A 27,671-nucleotide genomic window follows, 5' to 3' on the forward strand; every position below is an offset into this window, starting at 1 on the left:
ACCCTGACCCTAACTCTAACCCTTTTCTCAGCGATTTGTAAACTCATCATCCATGTGTAAGCATTAAACTGCCCCCCTAAAACACTCTACACCTAGTGAATGTAAGAAATAACAAATGCGTGCTAAAAGTGAGAACCATCACATAGAGTAAATGCAATACAAGATGATTCCCACCCCACCACAAGAGGTCAGGCTTTCTGTTTGCTTGACCTGGAGTTGGATGAAATAAAACACACACACACATATATATATATATATATATATATATATATATATATATATATATATATATATATATATATATATATATATATTATAAATGAACTGTCACTATAATATTGACTAATATGCATCACCATACTTCAAGATGTTATCATCTTTGAACTGTTAGCCATATTCAGGTTTAGATAAAGATTTTTTTTTTCTAAGAAAACAGAAAAAAAAACAATTGGACAGATGGTGACTGGGGTTTAATTCTGTGCCAAACTGAATATCACAAGTTCCGTAATTCTCTGTGTTATAATCTATGCCGCATTTGGAGTCTTTGGCGTCTGCTTTTGCTCAATCCTCACACTTCAGAATGATGTGTTTTTAAATGTATAGAGCTAATATCTTTTAAATGTAACAATCCACATCATTTACATACATCCTGTAAAACGTGTACATTTCCCTATGTTTATAAAAGCATGCTATAGTAGAAATGATGACAGTGTAACAAAGCATGGTTAAGCACATGCAAGCATTGTATAGCCCAGAGAGGCATGGAAAAGCATATTAGAAAAAAAACATGGCAAATCATGATAAACTATGGTAAATGCATTGAAAACCATGGCAAAAGAATGGGAAAACTGCAAAATTACCACTGGAAACTTTTATCAGGGGTATGTACATTTAGCTTTCTTAAAAATCATTCGCTGATAGGTGAAATGGTAGCTGGATCAGTCCAGAGATGACAGACAGAGAAGGAGAGGTGTGACTTTTCCAAAGAAAACATCCCATACCACAATTCAGAAAACAATGTTCCTGAACAGGAACATTGGAATTAGACAGGTTAATACGTGGGTCAGCAAATCACCACTAGGAGATAATCCAGCAGGATTAATAAAGAGTTAAAGGTATTTAGATTTGCATCTTTTAAAATCAATAATATAAACTCCAGTATCTCCATTCATTCCTGCAATGCCTTTTCAACAACATGCCATTGTTTAAAAAATTTTACTATTTAATCCTGTAGTTATTTGTAATAAAACACTCAAGGGTAAAAGTGGCTCTAAAAATGTCTCTTCTCTATAAATAAGAACAAGCAGCACAGATACACAAGTTCCAGTAAAGAGAAAACAACTGAATGTGAATAAGAAGCTGTATTGATTGGAGGTAAGTGCAGATTTATTTTTTCATGGAGTCTTTGCCATGTAGGCTGGTTTCTTGAAGAATACATGCAGTGAACCAAAATGAAAAAATAATACAGAATGGGTGAAAGATTATCAGTAAAGCCTTAAAATTCAATGCATTTATTTGGGCTTTCTCATCTGTGTTTAAAAAATGATTTTGCAAGAGATCCAATGTACAAGTTATATGAAATCCACAGTTTTAAAAATGACAGTTGAAACTAGAGGTGGTCACAGGTACCAGGATACTGATCTTAATGGGAGATGTATGTGTATTTTTATGTAATTAATTCAACATTGGATTACCTAATGTGAAATGAAACAGCTTTCCTCGTTCCATTACCTCATGCTCAAAATTCATAAAGTAGGAACATAAATTTAGACAGTGTGACTTCTCCTTGAAATGCATGACATCAAGTTCAGGACTACCACACCTTGCTCATGCAAAAAGAAACTTTTCAGATTTGTTTCAGCTTAGCCCTTAGTCACAGCCCTGTGACGCACTTCCAATGTGACAGCAATCAAGCACAACAAAATCACAGGAAGAATACATTAAATTGTTCACTTAAAGAGTTCACTATTTTTTATATTGTTGAGCATTCAACAAAATGTGCGAAGTGGTGTGTTTTTTATTCCTCCGGTATGAACAAAGCACACCAAATTATTTTTCTTTTCTTTTTTAAACACACCATATTTTCTGCTGCAGAACCTCTCTATAAACCTTTTCTCCAAAACACCACCATGTCGGATGTACAGGGCATTAAGGCTTGTGAAAAAAATAAATAAATAAAAATAAAAAACATGTTTAGCTTGAACACAACATAATCTCTCCACCAATAGACACTACAGATACTGTGGTGTGTATTTGATTATTTTCTATACCATATGCCCTTGTCACTGAACATGCCTCATGTCATAGGGATCTTGGACTCTTTGCCTCAATTATGGGATGCATTTCACTTGCTTAGAAAACAATGCCTGAGTGGAGTTTAGGAAAAAATTTAACCGTTGAAATATTTATTGGCCATCTCTGTACTGACATGTTAGATTATATTCCAGCATGTATCTCCCTTGAAAGGTCCATAGTTAGAACAGGAAAGACTAATGACAGGAACAAAACACTATTGATACCAAATAAGGCTAGTAGATGGATCGAGCAAGTTTTTAAATACATTATACTAGTCTGAAGGATGGGCTTTCAGTACATTTTACAAATTTAATACAAGCTTAATCTTTAAAAGGAAAAAGCAGGTCAAGTGAATTAATGCTTTAGAAAGTGATTTCATTGGACACCATAACTAGATTTGACAGTGTTAAGTGCATCCTCCTAACTCTTTTTAGTTCTGAGAAATGACTGTTGCAACTGAGAATATTTTTTTTGTAACATGTATGGATTGGGTAAGGTAAGGAACAGAACTACATTGACTTTTGGAGTAATTATTATATTATATTTCAATGATATTACAAGAATATTTGTTTCATAAGTGCACTTTAACCTATAATGTGTACCATAGAATAAGTGATTGAGCACTAAATACACAGCATGACCTTATTACGACATCACTCCTTGTGAGCTATAGTTTTTATGTCAGTAGCCTTCCATGCTTATAGGAATTTCCACATGCGTTGTTTTCTATAATTGTCCATTTTATTTGTCTAATTGCACACGTGAAGTGCAGATGTCATTAATCAAAATGCTCCGATCTGCTGTTTTAAACCATGCAGCTGCGTCGCACACTTTTACATCTCCTGTAATGTAGAAATGTCCTTCGAATCTAGCGTGTCGTGACAGTCAGCAAGTTCATCCCAAGAATCACATCACGACCGCAGCTGTGCTGAAGCAGAATATCGTCGACCGGAGTACCCCCTGTTCTGTGCTCTTTTTGTATGAGAAATAGCCGCAGTCAGATACTTATCATGATCTGAACGCTGAATAATAAAACTAACCATATCTGATTTACGTGCTGCGTTGTCAGCCCCCACTTTATCGATATAAAAAACGCCTGCATGCACATAAAAAAAAAAATAATAATAATAATAAATAATCCTCTCCCAGTCTATTTGCCATGTGATGGGTTATTATCTGCTTCTGAAGCAAGGACGTGAGGATTTCAGTCATCTGTGCCAAATGCATTTTGAAACAATTATTGTGATCGGTGGGTGTTCTATAACATAACAGTTGTTTAGATAGTGTGCAACCTTGTCCCACAGTTCCTTTAGTTTGTAAGCAATCGTTAGGATTCGGTAATTGCAGTTTAACTTTAATACGTAATCGACTATAATGCAATGTTCAGTTTCAGCAAACCGTTTTGCAGCGGTATAACCAGACCACAGCGTTCATTCCAGTTTAGTATTGGATTTATAAACACCAGCATTAATATGTTGTTGTGCATTTCAATCGAAGTCGCGTTATTCTGATCATTTATTTCGGCTGTAAGCATACCGCGACAGTATAATTTAGGCAGATTGTTGGAGAGGTTCGGCACATCTCGAGTTGTAGGAGAATGTGGATTTTATTGACTTGGGAAGCAGGTCTCTTTGAAAAGAGATGCCGTTTCTTGCAATATGCATAAGGCATCATACATATTTCGATGACTATTAAATATTGATTAAAGATTTTATTTTAGTTTCAAAGGAAGCTCATGCTGCTAAATATATGTATTTTATAAATGTAAAACAGTGCTATTTATTTTCGATTGCAAAACATTAAAGCTCAGACTAGTGCAGAAAAAAGAGAGATCCGGTTGAAAATGAAAGAGGATTTGATTTTGCAGCCAGTGAAAAGAGATTAAGCCGACAGCAGTGGAAGTTAAATTGTGCTGCATTTAAAAAAATGGGCGGATTGGTCTTTAGATGAGAGATTGGTACCACCTTCTATTCTAAAATAAAATCTCCTTGGCATGAAGTCACAGCCTATTTCACATCCGGTTTACCAGGGACATATTACTATTGTCTAGGTAAAGAAACAGCTTTATTTAGCTGCAATCTCCGTATTTCGAGTAGATTTTGCGTTTAGATGACCAATTTACGGAGACCGGGAAGAGTTTAACTCCCCAGACCGAGGAATAGTGAGCTCGACCTGCGCAAACTGAGCATCATCACCCGCTGCTCGACTTGAGCCTCCAGCTAAAATCCAGCAGATCAGAGATCTATGAGGATTGTTCTCATCGAAACCGTGTAGAAAGGTATCTGTAAAAGTTTTAGTCAACGATTCAGTTTGTGGCTATTGGTCATTACTGTAAGACTGTAAGTAATCCTGTCATTTTGATTTAGCATTGCTTTTAGCAGTTTGCAGTGAGAAAATGGGAATGGTAATTGAACTGCATTGAGTTGGATCTTTTGTTGTTGTAATTTTTAAAGGGCTGTCAGAAATTGATCGGAAAGGAGTTTTTATAAAAAGTGAGAAAAATAAGTTGGTGTTTGAAATGATTGTGTCATTGTTGAATATGCCATTGCTTATGCTATATTGTTATTTTGTGGGGGTTACTTCGACCGGGCATCAGCAGTTCTAATTCCACGCTTTGTTCAGTTGCTTAATTACTTAAAATTATAATTTAGCTAATAGAGCTATTAATTGTGGTAAGATACAGTCACATGTATACGCCCGTTGTTTGATTAATTTATCTAATAACTTCGTATTTATAAAATAGACTATGTGCAACATTACTTAGGACGTCTGGTATGTGACACGGTGATTTAAAGCTGCATTATCAAAATCTAAAGGAATTCAAACGGTAGACGCTTGCATTTTTTTTTATTTACATTCATTTTAGCACCATTGAGTTTATGTTTAAAAAGAAATACACCTAATGCAATCGCTGTTTACCCAGTATAAATTTGCCTTTAACACATTAATCATATGTATTGCCAATGTGGCATAATGGCTTTTCTATTGATTTGAGCATCTGTGGGCGAGAAACTAAGCATCTTCATACTGTTTTCTCAATAATAACACTTAACGGTGTAAATACAGTCAAAGGACAACTAGCGTACTGTATGTTTATTCATCACGAAATGCAAATAATACGTTTAGTGTATGCATCATTATCATATTAAAACTTCAAGGGGCTAAGGTATAAATAACAACTACACAAACATGGTATAATAATAATAATAAGTGGACATACGGCAGTCTAGAACACAAGCCTTTCGACTGCTAGTTGTTCCAGTCCTCGTGTATTCAACTCAGTGCGTGCTATATGTATCTCAGTAGTATAGTAACAAGCGAGGTGGCATTTTAAATGAGTTATTTGCAAGATATATAATCACATGCAGGCTGTGCATCGTGCTCGACCAGACGCTTGGGTTTATTTTATTTACCCTGTAGTGCATAAGAAGATAATTCTGAAAATAAATGAATACATGACTATGTAATGACTATGTGCAGGTTGATGAAATGCATGCTTGCTGTTGTGAAATGACATACCTGTACAGATGATGAAGGGTACAGCGTCGTACGTTGCTGCTGTATTACATGTACAGCAAACATGTGGAATGATTAATTCGTTTATGCCACCATCTACACTAAACGATAACAGATTTGAAGTCAGATGCTGTGTATGCAAGTGGCACATGGTTTGATTATAAAGTGTGTCCTTTGGAATACAACTATGACACTGCTGTAAATCAAACGAGCTTGCAAAGAGCAGCGAAGAATAACGAGTGTAGGAAGGTACATTCTTTAATTGAAACTAGAATACATTCTAATGTATCTCATGAGAGTGTGCGACCTGCAATTCTGTCCATGTTGATCAGTTTGCATTAGAGCATGGGGTATGTTCTGATGTTAGAAAGGCTCTCTTCTAAGTCTTAACTTTTGCCCAAGTGATATGATGTGTAAAAAATAAAATCTCCACATACTACATCTGTTATAAAAAGAAGGGTGTTTCTCTTTTGGTATATTGTATTGTGAAACATATTTCTCTTACAGTTTAAATTTCAGTTAACAGAGCCTACCATGGGGAGAGCTGCTATGTTCAGTCACTGCACATGGGCCTGTCTGCTGTTATTACATGTGCTCTCTGGAAAAAGGTAATTTTGTTTTTAAGAACGTCTATATCCTACTGTATGTGTAGAGTTTATGTTTATTGCATGGGAACACATCTGTTTGAATCAAAATGAAACACTGTCCAGTTTGGTCTGGCTACCAAGAGGATATTAATCCCCCCAAAGTCCCAGATAAAGCTAAATTAAAGTAGATTTTGTGGAAAACACAATTCCTAATACTATTCATTCTGTTTTTCCAGCATGCAATCATGACAGTGTATAGACTGTTATATTAAGTAACAGCTTACAATGCCATGTATTTAGGTTGTATGTAGAGGCAACGTGCGATTCAATTACAATTATTTAGAAAACAACGGCAAAGGTTTAAAAACGTTTTTGTACAGATATGATTCTATTGTTGTTGTTTTTTTGTTTTTTTTTAATTACCACCATATATTCTGCATTGTACCACCTGCACACACAGTGAGGCCTGCTTGGAAAGAGGTATAATAGTTCACACAAATCAAGCATGATCCCTAGGGCTCAGACCTTTTTGTGTTGTATGACTGAAGACTAAAGTGTTTGTGAATGCAGTGACTTGCATGCAATACAGATCCTGGTCTCTTCAGTTAAACATGATTGTAATGTTTATTAAAATATTTTTACGTGTGCATTTAGTATTAATACATAGCGTAAGAAGTCTGTTGATAATTTGGCTACCTTGTGAACAAATAGTACACCTGCTACATTTGCATATTCATAAATAAGGACATCACTTTTCTGTTTCCTCAACTATTGTTGCAATTTCATTTAATAAATCCAGTGAACAATGGAGAAGGTGCATATTATGTGATGGATTTGTACTGTAGACTGCTGCATAGTTACTTTTTTGTTAACTTGAAAGGCCAGCATTTTACAGTTATAAATACCCCCCCCCCCAAAAAAAACAAACAAACAAACAAAAAAAAATCAATACTGTATAACACATTTTTATTTTAAGCACAGTATTATTGTCCCAGACTGACTGCGTCATACAATCAGGATCTAGATGGCCTGCCATTACATTGTTTTAATACTCAAGTTTCATCCTGTAATTGTAATTTAAATGAATGTGGCCTGCCTCTTCGGAGACAATGTTGCATGTCACACTTACTACAGGGTATCAAACTGCTTGGGTTGTGTTTGCAGCATGCATTCATTTTGTTGTCAGACAAGCCCTGCAGTCGAGATATTTCAGCTTCAGACCTTAATGTTGTGTACAAATTCCTTAGTGAGTCTGTGAGGTTCACAGAAATCTACACAGTGAAGCAGCTCACAGTGTTGCTGTTTTGATGACCTGTAGATGGAGTTGGTGCACAATGTATTATAAGGAAGTAGCCTTTCTACATAAACATTTGTATTTCTTCCCTTTTTCTTGCCAATATATATATATAGTACATGAGCTTTAATGTTGGTGTTCTGCCATCAAAGTATCACTAGTAAAATAATATAATTAGAAATGTTGCATTGACGTTGTACTGGATCTCATTATTGTTTCAGTGAGAAGTCTGTTTTTTTATATACTATAAGCTTGCATTATTGGAAGCAATTAATGTACACAAGTACATTTTTAATATAATGTTTCAGACATTTTATTCTTTGCAGATGTAAAAGTTTATAGCGGTGGTCAGTTGTTTAGTTTCAAGTTTTGTTTGTAACCGTTGGGTGTTGTTAAACAATCAAGTTGTCATTAGGAAAACACACAAGGTTAGTGGATTGAAACAAACGAAAAAGCTGCACAACACTTTGTTTAAAACTCTGAGAATAATCAATTTAATTTTGATGCTCAAACACAGGAAGAAATATGAGGAAAACACAGTCTGGTATTCAAGTGCAATGTATTCACTGTGGCCCATGTAGGACATCAGGTCTTTTTATTCCTAAACATAATCTTTTATTGCAACCCTTTCTCCTTCACCTCCTGTGGGGTCTACCTGAGGGCATTTTCTGGATGCATTTGGCAAATAACAGAAACTGTATAAAATGAAAGAGAATGACCAGATACAGTAATAAACACACCCCATATCTGTAATCACAGGAAGTACAGTAGGTGATTTATGCTACAATATTAAATTCAAATGCTTTCAAATGGTTAACACAAATGGCCCATTTTACAAGGCCATTACTATTCTTCCTTTTCGGAGCTGAAATGCTTTGCTTTAGAGCTCAATATCTTTTTTTCTCTTTTGGTTTTTATACTGCAATTTCTCTTCATTTTTTTGTTTTGTTTTATAATTTTGTGTAGCTGGACAAAAAATGCTGTCATAATTGAAAGGGAATTGAGAATTGGTTGTGTAATCTATGAAGGTTCTCTAGATGAATCATTTCTCACTTCATATCTTTCTTCCCTCCTTTCTTTTTATTCTAACCTCTACTGCAGAATGCCCTCTCTCGGGCTCATTTTACCTAATCGTGATGACCTTCCTTTCTCCTTGAGAGATATGCATGGCAGTTTGTTTGCTAGCATTGAACGTTTGTTTAGCATTTAATCCCCCCCACCAAAAAAAAAACTAAACTAAAATTGGACTGCAGATAGATATGATTCTGCCAAGAGCTGGAAGCTTTGGATGCACAACAAATCTCTGCTATAAGAAATACATATATTCATCATATTTCAATAACTGCGGTTTTTCCTAGGTCATCTGGAATTTGTGTATATAATATGGATTTGTTTTCATCATATATATATATATACTTATTGTATATGAATTTTCTATTTGTACAGTAAGCACAGTTTGGTTGTAATGTTTTTTGTTCCCCCACAGCAGAACAATTTACACTCCAAAAGCCAGGCCGATACTAAAATATTATAGGCATAACATAAAAAAACTGTTTCTAGTTAAATTGCTTATAGTTACCTCATTCTATGTTACTCTACATCCTGTTATAGAAAAGTATTGGTCAATTACCATTCTGAATTGATTTTCAGTATGTTCCTTTCTCTGTCTGCTGTCCTATTATTATGATAGTCATGGGCAGACACCCAATCTCGAAGATGTAAAGGACAACACCACAGTGTTTACAAGGATCCTGGATAGTCTTTTGGATGGATATGACAACCGCCTGAGACCCGGGCTTGGAGGTACGAGTATAATATAGGCTTACTTCGCAAAAGATGTCAGTGCATAGCTTTATAGCTGTCATTGGGTTACCTTGCTAGACACATTCATTCATTGTTGGATTTGGCTGTTTTATAAAATTACCATAGGTTCAGATAACATTATAAGAGAAGAAAATAGCGATATTTTAAAGATGTTAAAACAACTCCTGTGTCCATTATCTATATACTGATCAATTCTGTGGTCAATTTTAATGTGAGAAAGGGATTCAGACTGCAAATATTGCTACTGCGTTTTATTGAATTTACACGCTGGGAGGTATCACAGTTACAGACGGCGATGACAAGGGAATTCAACGAAGGACAGCTTGGGTTTTAAAGCTGTTTTAATTGACTAGAGAAATACTTAAACAGAAGGAGAGTTTAATTCAAGAATCACTTACATTATTCAAGGGTTAGCAAGACTGAATGTGATGATGTGAACTGAGATTTTGACCAGATGAGGATTTGTTTAATTGCAAACCCTACCAGGTACATTTGGGAACTTTCAGGAAAAAACATGTGCCTTTGTTATTGAAATATCCGTTTATCACTGTGCTACTCATAAAACGTAACTAAACTTAAGGAAGATGTGTTGCAATGCACACTAAATACTGTCTGTTCTCTACCCATACGATTGATGCATGGGAAGAATTTCCTATTAAGTAAGTGCAGATTAATTTAAAATTGCATTTCTAATTTAAATGTGATGCTGAAACATTATGAATGATGAATGATAAAAACATTCAGCATGGGTCCGTAATGACAAATCAGACCTACATGCATTCTTTGCCAGACTGAGTAGTAGTTAGATCGAGGGCAGCAGTTTGGAATAGTGGTTAGGGCTCTGGACTCTTGACCAGTGGGTCGTGGGTTCAATCCCAGGAGGGGGGACACTGCTGCTGTACCCTTGAGCAAGGTACTTTACCTAGATTGCTCCAGTAAAAACCCAACTGTATAAATGGGTAAGTGTATGTAAAAATAATGTGATATCTTGTAACAATTGTAAGTCGCCCTGGATAAGGGCGTCTGCTAAGAAATAAATAATAATAATAATAATAATACAAAAAATGTTCATTGACAATCACTGCCCTAATTTACTGCTTCAACAGAGCGCATAACTGAAGTGAAAACTGACATCTTTGTCACGAGTATTGGTCCTGTCTCAGACCATGACATGGTAAGTGTATTTACATTTTCTCATAAAATGTGCGAAATGTATATTTTAATGAGTAAGGAGTGGTTATTAGGCTAGTGGCACTTTTTTTAGTACCGATATTAATAAAGATTATGAAAATAATATTAAACTACAAAATTACATTTTTTGACAACATTGACATTATTCATCGTTAGAGATGCTTATTCAACAGCTTCATTCATCAAGACTTAATGAAGTACTATTTTTTTCCTATTCATAAAAAGTAAATGGTATTAATATAGTAATTATTATTCTTTTTGCAAAACTTCATAATGTTTTTGTTGCTACTGTCCCAGTTTATCTGGGTAATAGCATCCCAAAATAAATCTATTTAAATAATTGAAATGTAGCATGCATATGATGTTGATAGATAGATGGATAAATAGAGCTGATGCCATCAACACCCAAAACCTCTGTGGAACATGGAATGTAGAATGTAGAACATGGAAGTATGAATGTGGAAGGGGAGCAAACTTGAACTCAACATTGTAAGACTGTGTTGGTCAGCACTAACCCAAGGAACATTATTTCTGGAATAATAATGTTTGTACATAGCAAGCAACAAAGTCTAACTTCAGGATCAAAAATGTACAATGACACACACACATTGACATAGAAACATTAGGTCAACACTTTTTTTCAAGAAGTTAATAATCTTGAAACAATGTGTATTTGTGTAATGTAATGATGATGATTTTGAAATTTAAAATGATAGGCAGTAGAAAAAGAAGACAGATATTCTGGTCTGTATAGAAGGTGTATAAATAGCAGGATAGTGCTGAGACCAAAAGCAGTAGGAGTGTGTTGGAAACAATAAACCTATGATGAGTAGATATGAATGTTTGGATCTAGTAGTGATCATGTAAGAAGGTAGCATTCATGAGATTACAATCAAAACTAAAACTGTATTTCTAGGAGACCACCGCTAGTCTCAGCAGTAGCTAAACGTACTACTCTGAGAGGCCATTTTAGCCATTCTGTGGAACATCTCTGAGGAACTGTCTGCCCAAATATGTCAAAACTTAAAACACACACTTGCTTTCAATAGACAACTGCTGCAGGCAGTATACATAAATTATTGGATTTCTTTTGTAAAAAGTGCCTTGAGATGTCTTGACACGATAAGGCACTATAGAAATGTACTGCCTTTGGTTGCCCAAAAGTACTGTTGTTTGAAACAGGAATGCCCCTTATCCCTGTTCGTATGGTACACCATGAACCATTGGGTATGATTACATTTTTTAAATTCAATTTCCTAGGAATACACAATTGATGTCTTCTTTCGCCAAAGCTGGAGAGATGAGAGATTAAAATTCAAGGGTCCGATGACAGTTCTCCGTTTAAACAACCTTATGGCCAGCAAAATCTGGACGCCAGATACATTCTTTCACAACGGGAAAAAATCTGTGGCTCATAACATGACAATGCCCAATAAACTGCTGCGTATCACAGAGGACGGAACACTTCTATACACAATGCGGTGAGATCAAATGTTTTTTAAATGGAAACATGTAGAAACTGTATTATGAAAACTGTATGGGTGGTGTGTGTCTGTGACTTTGCCTTTCAGTACAGTAGCAGGGCTATATACTCAATATTAAAATATGTTTCAGACAGCATTCTGATTATATATACATTAATGATATCAATCCTATACATTATATACATATAATGCTATTTTAAGCCCTCAAAAGAGTGTTAACGTGTAGGTCACAATGGGTCGCTATAAAGCATCCTTTAACATGTTTATGGGAAGATTATTTCCCTTTGCCAGTACATATTTATGTCAATTCAGTGACAAATGGAAGACAGACACATCCCTGATAAATTTCTCATCATACATTTCTCATCACACCATCTAAAAGCTGAAATAAATGTAGTTTGTGTCGAGTGTGGAACAGTTTCATGTTTCATTTGTGTCACTTGGTTTCTACTGTAGCTTCAACCTAACAGTATGTTTCTGTTATGAAGGTATGAACACCTTATGTTGAATATGAATATATCTTACATTTTTTACTAGCTTGACTGTGAGGGCAGAATGCCCGATGCATTTGGAAGACTTCCCTATGGATGCTCATGCCTGTCCTCTGAAGTTTGGCAGCTGTAAGTTAATTTCAGATACATTTTGCATTTCCCATCCTACTCTCAATGTATCAACATGTGCTTGACTAAACAGTGACCCCTATTTACCCTTATATACTATAATAGGAGCCATTCCTGTCATATTTAACAGTAACCAGTGGTTTGAGCCTTGGGAGTACATCTCCCCATATGGGTTTTGTTAAGGTTATTATTTTTGTGTTGGTATTTGGCACCAATCGGTAACAGGCTCTTTCTACCAATCAAGGTTGGACAAATGGTGCTTTGAAATGTCAGGCTTGAATATCCCTCCACAGACAGTTCATTACTATGTTTTATTATATCTAGAAAGCAGATAAACTGAAGTGATCCTTCTAAAAGTGTACCATAGTAAAAGCATAGCAAAGTGTAACAAAGCATAGTGAAAGAAAGGGAACGCATAGGTAAGCATTGTAAAGAATAGCGAGGCATGGTAAAGGATGTTGATAAACATGGAAAACCAGGGTAAAATACCGCAGTCAACTCATATAAGTGTTAACTCTTAAAGCTTGGCTACCAGGTGATAGTGCTCTGATACTTAAAAAACAAATACAATGTAAACTATAGCTCTGTTCTTGTTTTACATTTCTTATGAAATCAGCAATGGTAATGTCAGTAATGTATGTATCTGGGTCATTATACATGTCTATTCTTTGCTTCATTAGATGCCTACACTCGTGCAGAGGTTGTATACATATGGACACGAGGTGCAGCACAGTCAGTAGTTGTAGCTGACGATGGTTCACGACTTAACCAGTATGACTTGCTGGGACAAACTGTCGACTCTGGGATTGTCCAGTCCAGCACAGGTATGTAAATATAAAAACTACTCTTCAAGACCGTATAGCACCGATTCATACTGACTCCTGGTGCTTTCACTCATTATGGTTATGCAATCATTTAGTCAGAACTTTCAGAATGTATTTATCATTAATGAAAGCTGATTGGGGAACCTCCAGGATGTTGAATTGTTGAAGAATAACATTTTCAGTATGAGTACTGTTTAACACTTGGTGGTGGCAAACTGCTTTAATTAAACCTAAAGGTAAAAAATAAAAAATAAAAAAACCTTTTAGAGTCACTCCTGAAAGTTGCATGCCCTTATTTCAGTGGCACGCGTCTACAGAGACAAATAATGCTTTTGTAACAATATAAAAGAGATGTTCAGTCCATAACAAAGTGCACTTGACATTCTCAGTGCATGAGCATTGAGTGGCTAGATAGGCTTTCAGTGTATTTGTTTAGTGTGCAAGCTATGCAGCTGTTGCAAAAAGCAATACTGTGTTATACATGGTGTGTTTCACTGTTGAAAGTACCCTTGCACAGTTAAAATATCACTACAGTCTCAAATCAAATTAAGACAGTGCTCCCCGTGGACTTGGTACCACAATTTATCATAGCTGACATAGTCAAAATAGTACATTAAGAGTGGATCATTTGCCTTTTAAAAGGGAGTCTAAAAACTGTATTTTTCTAGACGTGCAGTACATTGCATATGCTTTACAGGTTGTATGATCTAATTCAACAACTGGTGAATCTCCAGTTTGTTTTCCCAGGTACTAACAGATACATTAAAATCAGTTTACCTTATTGCCGCTATTAACAGTATTCCTAATAGCACTTTTATTGTGCTGAGAATCATTCGGTTTATATATTTATTCAGGGTATGCAAATATTTTAAATACAACACTGTAGATAGCCTTGGTACCTTTTGCTGCTGTTCACATGATCCACTTGTGGCAAGACCATTAAAGCGAGTTTAAACAAAAACATATAAAGTGATTAGGTACCAGAAGCAGCAACAGCTTTTCATCTATGGAGTTGAACCCTGCCTCAGCAGCCATAGAGCAAGACCAGGGTTTTCTAGGCTTAACCCTTAAAAGAGCTTGAAGAAGCATGTTGTACCATACCGCAATGGCTAATCAATGCTTTGTTGCTAAACATACATACCAGGTTTCCATGGCAGGCTTCTTTGAGAGATATCCATTAATGCTCACATCAGTACAACAATAAATTGAACCTGTGTTTGCAAGAATACTGTGTTTGCAAGTCAGCCTTGAAGGCACATTTCATCATTGCAACATTGTCTGCTGCTGGCTAGACCTGTTCTCATTTTCTACTTTTGCGACAAGCATTTGTGTTTTGTTTTTACATTCAAATTTTTCTCCAAGGAAAGTAAAATTGGGCATAGCGAGGATTAAGGCTTGAATTCTTTTTTGTTCCATTTATAAGAATGTTGTCATGGCAACACTATTGACAGTCAGTAATTGTAGCTTTATAGAATTTTTTAACTTAAACCATGTAAGATTTTTTTTTTCCAGCTATGCATCTTCTACTATGTCATTTTAAAATATTCTTGTTTTAATTTGCAGGAGAGTATGTTGTCATGACTACACACTTTCATTTGAAGAGGAAGATTGGTTACTTCGTCATTCAGACCTATTTACCCTGTATAATGACAGTGATTCTATCCCAAGTCTCATTTTGGCTCAACAGAGAATCTGTTCCTGCAAGAACTGTATTTGGTAAGTGTCTTTTTTTATTATTATTTTCCTGTAGGACATACACCATTTACTTGAATAGGATATGAAGGAGTTAGGAAGTTAGGATTTGAGCTGAGGCTATAGGACAAACTTGGCTCAAACGGCTGTGTTTTTGGAGACTCAAGCTTGTGCCATGTGTCTACTGTAGACTATGTGTTCTTTTTGTGTAATAAAAGCACCCATGTACAAGCATACACTACATCACTGGTATAAGAAGTCATTTCAGTGTTCATGACTGCCCGTTAAGAAGTTGTTACATACTTGAAATTATTCTGTGTTTGACTGAAGTTGATTGAAGGAAAGTTTCCCGGTGTGTGTCAGCCCATCAAAGGGATATGCTAGTCTCCAATGGAAATGGTATGATTGATAGGTGAGGGTCTAGAGAAAGGACAGCTGCCACAGGAGGAGACCAGGACTATGAGTGATATTTCGCAGGACAAATACAGTAAGAAGCGAATGCAATGTCTGTCTAGCCTCCTGCTATTAACTCAGCAGGCTTCTTGGGTCATTAGTCCAGTGTGGTATTTATGGCAGCATTGCTAGGGGTCATCCATTTGACTTTCTGTGTTTTCTTTAGCTGCAATTAAATAGTTATTATGCATATGTGATTTATATAGTTCAGGCAATTAATAGAATGCAGTATTATATAATCCAAGAAGATGTGGATTCCTGTTAGAGTTCAGGGTGGTCTGCTGCTTCATATGTTCACAATTCTCCACACATCAAATTAGATACAGAAGGCCTAGAACAATGTTGGGGAGGTATAGGTAAACCACCATCAAGCCAATTTGAGTGGACCATAATTAAGTGCATGTCAATTTATTTTAACATGACAAATAACATTAGATTATGATGGTGAAACCCAACCACAGTGCAGTCCCAAGAACATATCCAAAGAACATATCCAAAGAACGAAGAGAAATGTATTCTTTCTTGCTCCACTGAGAAAACTGTTCCCCATGGCAATCTGACAGATCCTTGGTTTAATTGCAAGAAAAAACTTTTGAAGCCTGAGAAATTCTTCCAGTTAATGATTTCAGCACACTTAAATAGATTCATCATAATGCCCAGAAGCAAATATAAAATAGCACGCCATTTGTACAATGGCCTGGTCTTTACGTTTTGTAATGTCCTGCTGTTGTGGCTGTTTCTGTGTCTATTGAGACTACCTATAGAGTGGTATTACAATAACATTCGATGCCTCTAGGGCAGCCTGACCTAATTGTATCAGAAAACATCTGTTTTAACCACATTTAAAGGTTGTTGATCTCTCATCTGTTTCAGAGTGTTCCTCAAGAGTAATTTTCACAAATTCAGGTTTTGTTTGACCCTTGTTGTGTGTGGCAATAAAAGAAGATTAGAAACTGTATCTGCAGTGAACGGTGGATGCAGCCCCCTTGTGCGAGACTGAAAACGTGCTGGTGTATGGGGGTGGAAAGGCTCTCTGTTGATAACCTTCTGCCATTCGTATTGCTACATGCATCGCCATATCATTAGCGATCACTTAAATGGAATGACAGGTTGCTCTACAGTTCAATCAACCTATTATTTTAATAACCTTTTTTTCAGTGCACCACTGTTTCATTTGTTGTTATTTTATTTGTTGATTATATTATAAACATTTGTTAGATCTTATCAAATATACGTGTGATCCGTCAAGGAAAGTAATAATTGCAGGTCAGAGTATTGATTGCCTAAAAATATTAAATGAATAATCAAATATGACTTGTCTAAACAATCTTAAAACACTTGAGCCGTTTAATCTATAAATGTCCTTTAGCATTCTATACTAAATGTAATAACTGCCTGTCATTTAATATAGGTAATCTAAACAACATAAACAAGTAATGTTATTATACTGCAGAAAAACAATAACCCCTTCATTAAAGACTTGTAACACAGATAAAGTACTATTGAGTTGATAGATGTTCAGGCTTTATTATTATGCCAGCTTTACACCGAATAAATGACCAGATAACTATCTGTACTTGCCTTCAGGAAGTAGCTCCATGTGTAGGTTTATCCCTGTCTAGCTTCACTACCTCAAAACTCTGGAATGTTCTGGAATCTGGAATAGTTAAAAAATAAAGAACGAAAACACTTCTTTCTCTTTCTCTGACAGCGTATCAGAAACACTACAGGTACTTCAGAAATTATTTTCATTTTTTTTAACTTCAGCAGCAGCTGTGTCAAATAGAAAAATGGGTGTCTTTGGCACTGATTTAAAAGGTAGACTGGCGCTGTAACTGAAATAAGCCTATTTTACTACAATATTTTACCACGATGCATGAACACCTACCTAGCAAGTGATTTGGGTCTGAATTAGCCATGGTAAAGCAGATGTTGAACAATACCGCTTGCAGTAATCACTTTTTGAATACTTAATAAGAAATTGCTTCTCAATGCCAGTTCACTTGGAGCCCACTAAAAAAGAATTTGCTTCCATACAGAATAGCACATTAAATGAGTACTAATACCAGAAACCATGATGTTTATACATGAAGTAAGGAGTAAGGGTGTAATGCAGAATTGTTTGTCAGTACCTGATATATATATATATATATATATATATATATATATATATATATATATATATATATATTATTTGCAAAATGCAAGGCTGTAATTCTTTGCTTTAATGAGTGATGTAACTTAAACAAAAAAGGATGGTGAGTAAGTAGATTCAAGAAAATGCACAGAGTCCTTTTCTTCAATCAGTTGTTAGGTTTATTGAAATATGCAGGGAGTCTGGTCCCAGGTACAGGACAAACAGAATACTCGTTCTTACAATCTTTTGCATGACATTAAATACCCCTCTGTATAGATGGTCCACCTCCTCTTTCTCTGACATTTAACCAATAGAAAAGGTACAACACATTATCCTGTTACCATATATTTAATTTAGTGTGTGTGTGTGTGTGTGTGTGTGTGTGTCTGTGTGTGTAGTCTAGTGTGACGACCTCTGAACTCAGTGCATTCTTCAGACCCCTGGTGCCAAAAAGGTCCATACATCTGGCTTCTTGAGACCCTTTGATTCCAGTGGCATTATCTCTTTGGATCTCTCTGAAGTCTTAGAGCCCGGCCCCTTCTGGTCCACAGCATTGTTATCTTGTTAGCTTGCAGTCAATGTTGGGCAAGAAGCTTGTAGACGCAAGGTCTCTTATTAATTGTTAGCAGTACATGCAATTTGAACCAAACAGTCTGCTATCTGCAATATTAGTCTCTTTTCAGAAAAGAACACCAGTATAGCTCTGCCAGTCCACATGCATAGCAAACTGCTAATCAATTCTCGATCCATGTTTTCCAACAATGAGAGATTTGCTAAATTCTGAAAACCTTTTTCAAATGATCAAAATAATGTATTTTGGAGTCCTCCAGCCCTGCAGATATTCCCTGAGCACATTTGTATGAGTTGAATGTCTTGAATTGGTTAGAACAGCAGTGGCTCAATCTGTGGGGAGAACTGGACATGCTGATAAACATGTCATATGCTTTTTCATGCTTGACTGGCTTTAATTTTACCTGTAGCCTGTAGTGCTCTGAAAAGCTGGCAGGAGGCAGCTCTGCTTGCTCAGTTGGGTGTTTGATTTAGTTTCTAAGGACATCCTGTTGCATTGTCTTGCTCCAATCACACTTGGGTAACCCAACTTACTTTATGCATATTTATAGCAAAATGCATTGAAAACTGAAATGTTCTTGATCTATAAGCTCCACCTCAGAAGTGTACCTTTAATTTATCTCAAATACAGAGCAATGTTTTTACTGACAAAACGAGTCCTAGACTGCATGATGTGTGCATCCAGGATGCATGCAGTATTTTGGCAAGCAGTGTTCTAGCTAATCAAGATTTAATGCTTAAGCTGCCACCATAACGATAGCTTATGCTTCATCCTTTTAAGAAATTTCACTCCTTGACAAATTGCGCTGGTATAGATTCAATATTCCGAATGTTACATATGTCACATTCAGCATGTTATATATAACATTACCATTTCTGAAAATGCAAAATTGCCTGTAGATAGCAAGAAGTTCCTCCAGCAGTGCTGCCAAACAGACATAAGAATTACTTTTAGATGGAAACCGATAGCAGCAAAACGCATTATGCTTCTGAAATATTTGTCACAAGCTCAACATAGTTTTGTTTATACTGTACTTTAAGAAGTATGCTCATTTGACAAACATTTTACAACATGTGTATTTGTTCCCTTTTTGTAAAATATTTAACTCTGTTTTGAAATTGTCAGAATATCAGATATAACGGCATGTAAGTGCTACCATGTACTTACATCAGATAAAAATATATTGTTGACAAGATCATTTCCATGGCATCTTTTTTTATTATAATGTAAGTACAGTTATTCATGCCCTGTAATTTAAAGTGCAACCAAATCTTTTAAAGGAGAAAAAACACCTGCTTACAATGCTAGAATCAAACACAGTTCTATTAAGTGAAAGAATTCAAGGTCTCCCCAGAACTCTCAAGTTGTTTGTTGTCATAATGTTATGTTCTAGAGGTGTATTCATGATTCCTGTTCTTTATCTGTTCTTCTTTTTGTACAGGAGTAACCACTGTGCTTACCATGACCACACTGAGTATCAGTGCTAGGAACTCTCTTCCCAAGGTGGCTTATGCCACAGCCATGGACTGGTTCATTGCAGTCTGCTATGCGTTTGTGTTCTCTGCTCTTATTGAGTTTGCTACAGTGAATTATTTCACAAAGAGAGGCTACGCCTGGGATGGGAAAAGCGTTGTGCCTGAAAAGGTAATTTTAAAAAGAAAAAAGGTCTGCATAAAACCATGTGCGCCAATAGAAGATTAAAATGACTGTTACTTCTTTTTAGCTTTTAAAAAAACAATACCTAGACAGTTCGGTTATTTGAGGTACAATTTATTTCTTACAGGGTACAATTTGGCATGCCAGCTACATGAGCTTAAATGACTAATTAGGAGCTGGGAACACTGTGGACCTGCCACTGTTTGATTATAGTGACCTGATAATCTATGGCGCTGTCATCTTTCTGCATCGCAAATTAAATGGTCTATACACTTGTACAGATAGATTTGTTTTGATGTGATTTCAAGGCACATATCTGCCAGCCCAGGCTGAATATTGCAGGTGCATTTCAGTATTTCGCTGTGTTTGTTTAACAATTCATACAAATCCCTCATAAGGGAACAAAGGAATAAAAGTTAATGTTTGTCTTTGTGGGTGAAAAAACTGTTTGGTCTGGCAGTCTGGCAGCTTTTGCACTGTTGTTGTGTGGCCATCTGGCAGGGCAGACACCAACATGAATATGGAACATAGTTTCCAAAGCTCACGGCTTTGTTGTCACATTTTGCACCCTTCGCACAAAGGCAGTGTTATCAAAGGTGGTATGTAAACACTACCAGTGCCATTGCTATGGTGACCACTGTGGCAGGTAGCGTCATGGCCCAAGATGTTACCGGCAAGAATTAGAGACTCAGAGACAGGAGCTGCAGTGAAGCGCTGTTGCTCACGTTTAATAGACACAAATAAACACACAAAATGGCATGAGGGGAAAAATAAAGGTTTAAACAAAGCAAGAATACGTATAGGCCAGGCATTCACCTTCACTATACTTACAAACACAGTTCAAAACACACCAAACTCCCTCCTCTCAAACAAAGGGTTTTGCTCCCTTTTTTACATGTGACCACTCTCCAATTAGCACTCAGTTACCTAATTGGGGAATGGCCACACTTGTGATTGTTGGCAGGGACACAATTAACCCCATCCCTGCCGACCTTACATTCCCACACACACTATTTACACAAGCAGGGCTTTTGCCCTGCCACAACCACACTTGTTTGGTTCTTTTATGGTTGAAAGTTGTTGTAAGTTGCTTGTTTTTGCCTCACTGTAAAAGTGATTCTGTTTTGTATTTGTTCCCCAAAGAGCTTCTTAATTGCAGTTACATTATAGCTATAAAGATATGCAGGTGAACAGTATGCCACAAATGAAAAGTCCCACCATCACCCCCATTCCTTGCCATTTGTTCAGTAGCAGAGGCAGTTTCAACACCAGTTGGAAATATTTAAAACAGGCTGTGCAAATATGCCTTTGAGTCATTCATTTATCTTAGCATTAATGAGATGCACTGGCCTTGTCAAGAAAACATATGGGATACTGTTCCTCAGATGTTCTACGTTATTTAGTAGTTTGCCATGGAAGCCAGCACGATCACAAAGCCTTCCTATATTAAGGAATGCTTATCAGGAGTTATCATGTTCTAGATGTTTCAGATTTATTTACACAAATACAATACAGTGATGCATTTTTTTACATGTTTATTTATATTTTTAATTTTAGCCAAAGAAGAAAAAAGAATCCCTCATCAAGAAAAACAACACGTACACAGCAAGTGCATCAAACTATGCTCCGAACATTGCCAGAGACCCTGGTTTGGCAACCATTGCAAAAAGTGCTGCTCCCACTGACTCTAAAGAAGGAGAACCAAAACCCAAGCCTCCAGAAGCCAAGAAAACCTTTAACAGTGTGAGCAAAATTGACCGGATGTCCAGAATATGCTTCCCTCTGCTCTTTGGAACCTTTAATTTAGTCTACTGGGCAACCTATTTAAATAGGGAGCCAGCAATCAAAGGGTTATTTCAACCCCACTAATTTCATCAGTTTTTTTTTTTGGAGCAAAGGTGTGTAAACTTTTCTGAGATGGTCTAGTCCCCAATTACTGCATTGCTTCTATGTCATACACAAATTTAAGATTTTACCTCCAAATTTAAAAAGCAGAGAGTCTAATCCTAGGTTCTTGGCAATGTGGTTAAAATCAAATGGGACGTATTAGGATGGATGTGCTACTACTAATTATGCTACAATAATATATATACGCAAGAGAATGCTAATCTGCATATGCACATAGCCTAACAAATGTTTTTTTTTTTTTTTTTATCTTACTTATGTATTTATTTATTTATTGCATTAGACCATTAACTCTTAAATACATTTATGTAAAAATTGTTACATATCAGATATATTTGCATGGACTGGTTTTTGTTTTTTTTGTTTTTTTCCTGTTTTGGTTTGGATCACAAAATGCTACCTTGAAAATAAGTCAGATTCTCTACCATTACATTTTAGAAACGATTTCAGTTTTATTTAATTGTAATACATAATCAAGATAGGGTTTCTGCAATAGCAATAAATACATGATGTCTCAGCGGATACATTTTATTTCAATACATGGTTACATTACAGAACTTTGATTATAGAACACTTCATAAAGCATAATGTTTATAGTATTTTATTGTAAATAGTATCCAGTGTTCCAGATGTTATTATTAAGTTTAAGCTTTGCAAACACTGTAATTAAGAAGTATAACTTAACCCAAGAAAGAAGAAGAAGATATAATTATTATTTTATATTGAAGTACTGTGTATGAAATATGACATTGAAGGTCAGGCAATATATGTAAAGAGGGAGTATTTATTGGTTTACTTCCAAGCGGCTGTTGGTGTTCCTCTAAATGCTAGCTTATAAAAGTTACCAATGATGATTAAAAAAACCATATACAGTATATATAAATATGTTTTGAAACTGGCGGAGTGGTGAGTAAGAATGTAAATGTAATGTTTAATGTCGGAATGCATTTTATATTTATAATTAAATCACTCTTATTCTTTACATTGGGTTCCACTTTCTATGAGACCTTCCAAAATGCTAAAGCGACCCTACACATTTTGCCAATTACGTGCTGTTAATTATTCACAACACATTGTTCCAGTGATTGAAGAACAGTGCCTTTTTACATTTCCAGTGTACTTAGGAATTGATGCACCATTTAAGGCAAGACTTCCAGATTAACTTCCACTTGCCTCCCACTCTTTGGACCTGTCTTATAGCATACCAGCTACACAGCCTTCAATTTGTGATGCCCTTGTAAGTCTAAAGCATGATTCACACAAGACTAAAAATCCAGTGTCCTCAGAGTTGGTCTAAAGCGGAGGATGTCTAGTAACCTCCCAGACGTGGATTAGTTTTTATCAATAAAAATCGGTAATTTCAAAATGAAATGTGATGCTGTGGCCAGAGAAGGCACTGGAACCAGGTGTAAATAACTAATTTCATTGTAACTTCTTTCCCAAAGGCTAGAATAACCATTTCGTCCCTTGAGTGATATGTATTTCCATACATACATTCAAATACACTGTTCAAAGCATCCAGTTGCCAATTATGTTTTGTGTTTTCCACCGATTCCCAATTTGGTTATGTCCAATCGTTGTGTTTTACTGAATTGTAGAATCTTGGGACAGATCGTACCAATTTTAATATTATATTATTATGATTTATTGTGAAGTCTGGTGTTGCTTTGAGGCAAATGCCCCGGAAATGCTGTATCAATTCTAACATAACAGTGACAGTGTTGATTTGCACAGGAGTAAAAAAATTGAGTTTGAAATTGTACAGAAGGTCCCGATGTCCTGTAAAAAAAAATGAACTGGGGTAAAAAGAAATGGATGGTTCGCACAGGATTAAATTTCACCAATGTCGGTAAAAATTCTAAAACCAAATGTTTATGTGGTGATTGTTAGTCCTGTGCGAATCGGGCTAAAGACAGCACATTTTTGATAAATTATTTATCTATTGCCTCTTTGCAATAGACACCGTCTGGAAAAAAAAACTAAACCAATAGGGTAGCACTACATCCATCACACCATGATTTCTTCTCTTTTTACATAGCATGCAGTCAGTCCATTTTCAGAAAACATCAACAGAAACCATAGAGACAGTATTCAAAAAATGTAAAGATAAAAACGATTTTCAAGATTCCGCTGATTTGTTTATTGCATTTCCTTTTCAAATTATGTTAATGTAGCACTATCTAAATGGTAAGGGCTTTCTGCAGCTTTATGTTGACCACAAAGAATGACAGCTTTATATATAATTTTGACATGTACATTGCTGAAATCCAAGGATTACACTAATATCCTTGGTCTTAAAACTTTAGAAATATGCTGATAAGAGTTTCAGTAACTATGATCCACATTTTTGATGTACTGGAACTGGTCACATCCTATGTCGAAGCAGCACTAGAACTTTAATGGACCCATATCACATGATTTGGTCCTGCCAATCCGAAGTAAGAAGTAATCATCCTTGGAAGTTGTCAAGGTGACACATCATTTTCCGGTATGGACAAGTAATTGTTTTTCATGTGTCTTATGCAAATTTACAGTAATAGAGTCCATAAAAAGCTGCACTTGGGATGTAGACACTTGAAATATTATGTATAAATATAAATGTATAGATATTTAAATTTTAACCTATTGTATGAACATTTACTATCATGCGTATATATATATATATATATATATATATATATATATATATATATATATATATATATATATATATAAAACATTTAAATTTAAAGATTGTTTGTATCAACCTGTTGGTACATTTTGCACATTAGCTGCATAATTTACACAAAAGTAGTTTGGTTTGTGCTATGCAAGAACGGCTTTGAACCACTTTTTCTGTTCTTTTCTTAATCATTGTGTTTTAATGAACCATATATTGTAGACTGTGTATCCTAGTTAGCTTCTATACATTGTTTTGCTATGTATTTATTAGCATTAAATAGTATTCCTTCAGCAATGATATATTTCAATAGAGAAGTTGCTGTCACTCTTGGGTTCATTGGGAAATGACAATGAATGTTAATTGCTCAGTTATGCAGAGACATGGCAATAAAAGTAAAATAAATAAATAAAAGGAGAAATCGCTTACGACATTTATTGCATTGCAGAGTTGAGATATAGCTAGAAATTTCAATTATTTTATTTCAAAGCAGCCAGATTGCTTAGGCACAAGTGTTATCACATAAGCGAACCTGTATATTTTCGACTTGCCAGCCTATGTATATCTCTGCTGTTCATGACCAGAATAAATTTGGTACATTTGACAGCAGCTATTCTTCTTGGTAACGACTGATTCGTATTTTATTGTTCTTGATTACTATTATACGTCTGTACGTCAGTGTTCATGCTTCACTCCAGAGTTGTGCCCTTTTTATGTAACATACAAGGCTATTTCCAGAACTCCAGTAAATAATAGCTTATATTATAGTTTCAAGATTTTACACATTCTGTAATTGTTTTATGCACCCTGTGGGAGCAGGGGCTTTTTGCATTAGACTCAAAGTAATGTTAAAATTTGAACAATGTTTAATAAATTCTCCAAATGTAAGACCAATGACTCATTTTTTTTTGTTAGCATCAGGGGTTCCAAACTTACTTACTAGCCTTGAGCCATAAGAACTTAGTACCTTGGTTGTGTTCCTAGTTCTGGTTGATCCCAATGATCGGGCATCAACAGCATAGCTAGGTAACTCTGTTCCTGGCTTCAAGGTGGACTCCAGTTCTACCCTTGTTTTTTAATTAACATTTGAGAAACCATTACTCATTCAGACCAAGATCTCCTTTCCAGTGCAGTGCAACTATAAAAACAGGCAATTGCTTACAATGCTGAAACTGTCGTATGGTTCTACCATTAGCTTTAATAGCATTTCACAAAACATGTTTTACTACTAGAGACCAATAAAATATCACACATTTACAAGTCGGAAGTCTATCCAGAAAACAGGGATGTCACAGTGTTGTTTGCAATTTTGATTTTGAAGTGTTAGTCTATTTGCCAGGGGAGGGGGCATAAACAATCATTGAGAAATTATACTAATAACTGGTTAGAGTTTGGGTTGACATCCATCCATGTTACAATAAGGGTGAGCACATGAACATGAGAGGTTAAAAATGCATTACATGACTGGTCAACATTCCTCTGACGTAAACATGTAAATATGATTTAGTAAAACTGACGCATTGAAAATTCATAAAAACATGCTCTGTTGTGCTGTGGGCTGTTTTTTGTTTGTTTGTTTGTTTGTTTGTTTTTTCTTCATTTTTTTTTACGTGTGATCACGCTTTGTCATAGGTGTGGGATTGAAGCATGATTTGTAAACATTCATACACTTGACTAATGCAAGTGAATGCTGTGGCAGTCCAACTGTTAATGCCACAAGATTAGAACCAGGCAGACACATGCACAACAAACGGACTGGTAAACATTAAGGGTTTCATCTAAGCTTGGAACTGTGATCAGATATGAGTTTTTATTGTAGAATGACCTGTATGGGTCATTTCACTAATTTAACCTTACCAGTGACTACTGGTGAAAAGGCAACTCTACTAGACTGAATGGGGTATTTTAGACAAAGCAAAGATCAATCACCAATCATATGTGACCTGTTTGACTGTTTGAAACTGATCTTAATTCCACACACATCCCCTAACTGAACAATAACTGAAACTGGATCTGTAATATATATATATATATATATATATATATATATATATATATATATATATATATATATATATATATATAATGTACTAGCTGTCACACAGACACTCTATATTTAAACAACTGTAAATAGAGCATACTGTAGGTAGTTGTTGTCTGAAGATGGCAAAGTAACAGAAATGACCTCTTCACATCAACTGTTTCCAAGGCAACTGACTAGCCAGTAAGAGCCACCTGTGTACTAGCTTCAGTTTTCATTGGGAATCTTCTGATACATTCTGCACTGCTTTAGTATCTTCTATTCAATTAAAAAGATGCCCCTGTATACAACAGGTCTATGATATGGATGGTACTGGCAATACCTAATATTTGTCAGTCCTACATATTTCCTTTATGGTAACAGGGCTGTTTGTTTTGCTAGCCTCATATCTATTGGTGGATAAACAGATATATTCTCAATGGACACATACGGGCCTCCAAATGACAAGACTTCAGAATGATTTTCACTTGATCGAAAGTCCAGTGGTAAAAAAGAACAAAGATATTTTAAATGAGCAGCTGTCAGGGTTTGGAAAATGTTTTACTTTGAATTGTGTACTCATGGCTTTGCTGTTTCTGTAGTTCCTGTGACAAAGAAGTTGAATAATTTTACTTTAAAAGCCTTCAAAGGATTGCCAAAGGGGACTGGTTCATCAAGTGACTGAGTATATCAAAAGATATGTTCAGTAAACTCAAACATCCCTCAGTATATATTAGGCATTCTCATTTAGCAATGTAAAGTATAACAATAAAAATATGTTTAGATATGAGATGGTTTTAAAATTACATGGAACTTAATGTATATTTGCCAAGTTAGAGCAAACAGACCTTCAGAAAGTATTGTGGCAGTATTTGTGAAAAGAGTGTTGAAGGGCACTGTAGAGTATGTACCAGCTGAATATTATATATATATATATATATAT

General features: G+C 35.7%; 1 protein-coding gene across 4 annotated transcripts; it reads left to right on the top strand.

Moving 5' to 3' along the window:
- The first annotated feature begins 3,693 nt into the window (after nucleotides 1-3,693).
- Nucleotides 3,694-25,596, top strand: LOC117413140 (gamma-aminobutyric acid receptor subunit alpha-1). 4 transcript variants are annotated; one of them, XM_058996951.1, is made up of 10 exons: nucleotides 3,694-4,573; nucleotides 6,331-6,419; nucleotides 9,383-9,495; nucleotides 10,623-10,690; nucleotides 11,968-12,188; nucleotides 12,729-12,811; nucleotides 13,492-13,635; nucleotides 15,199-15,351; nucleotides 19,930-20,132; nucleotides 21,702-25,596. In XM_058996951.1, the coding sequence occupies exons 2-10, from the start codon at nucleotides 6,346-6,348 to the stop codon at nucleotides 22,011-22,013; spliced, it is 1,371 nt and encodes a 456-aa protein (XP_058852934.1). In that variant the 5' UTR covers nucleotides 3,694-4,573; nucleotides 6,331-6,345; the 3' UTR covers nucleotides 22,014-25,596. The 4 variants fall into 4 exon arrangements, with proteins under 4 accessions (XP_058852934.1, XP_058852933.1, XP_058852932.1 ...); XM_058996950.1 differs by having other exon boundaries at nucleotides 3,696-4,345; nucleotides 6,319-6,419; XM_058996949.1 differs by having other exon boundaries at nucleotides 3,697-4,634; nucleotides 6,319-6,419.
- The last annotated feature ends 2,075 nt before the right edge of the window (nucleotides 25,597-27,671 follow it).

This window comes from Acipenser ruthenus, chromosome 23, assembly GCF_902713425.1.
Source record: "Acipenser ruthenus chromosome 23, fAciRut3.2 maternal haplotype, whole genome shotgun sequence".
In the NCBI taxonomy this organism is placed as follows: domain Eukaryota; kingdom Metazoa; phylum Chordata; class Actinopteri; order Acipenseriformes; family Acipenseridae; genus Acipenser; species Acipenser ruthenus.

Coding starts and splice junctions, on each gene's coding strand:
- LOC117413140 (XM_058996951.1), top strand. CDS start 6,346: ATGGGGAGAGCTGCTATGTTCAGTCACTGCACATGGGCCTGTCTGCTG. Junction 6,420..9,382: donor CATGTGCTCTCTGGAAAAAG/GTAATTTTGTTT, acceptor TTATTATGATAG/TCATGGGCAGACACCCAATC. Junction 10,691..11,967: donor CTGTCTCAGACCATGACATG/GTAAGTGTATTT, acceptor TCAATTTCCTAG/GAATACACAATTGATGTCTT.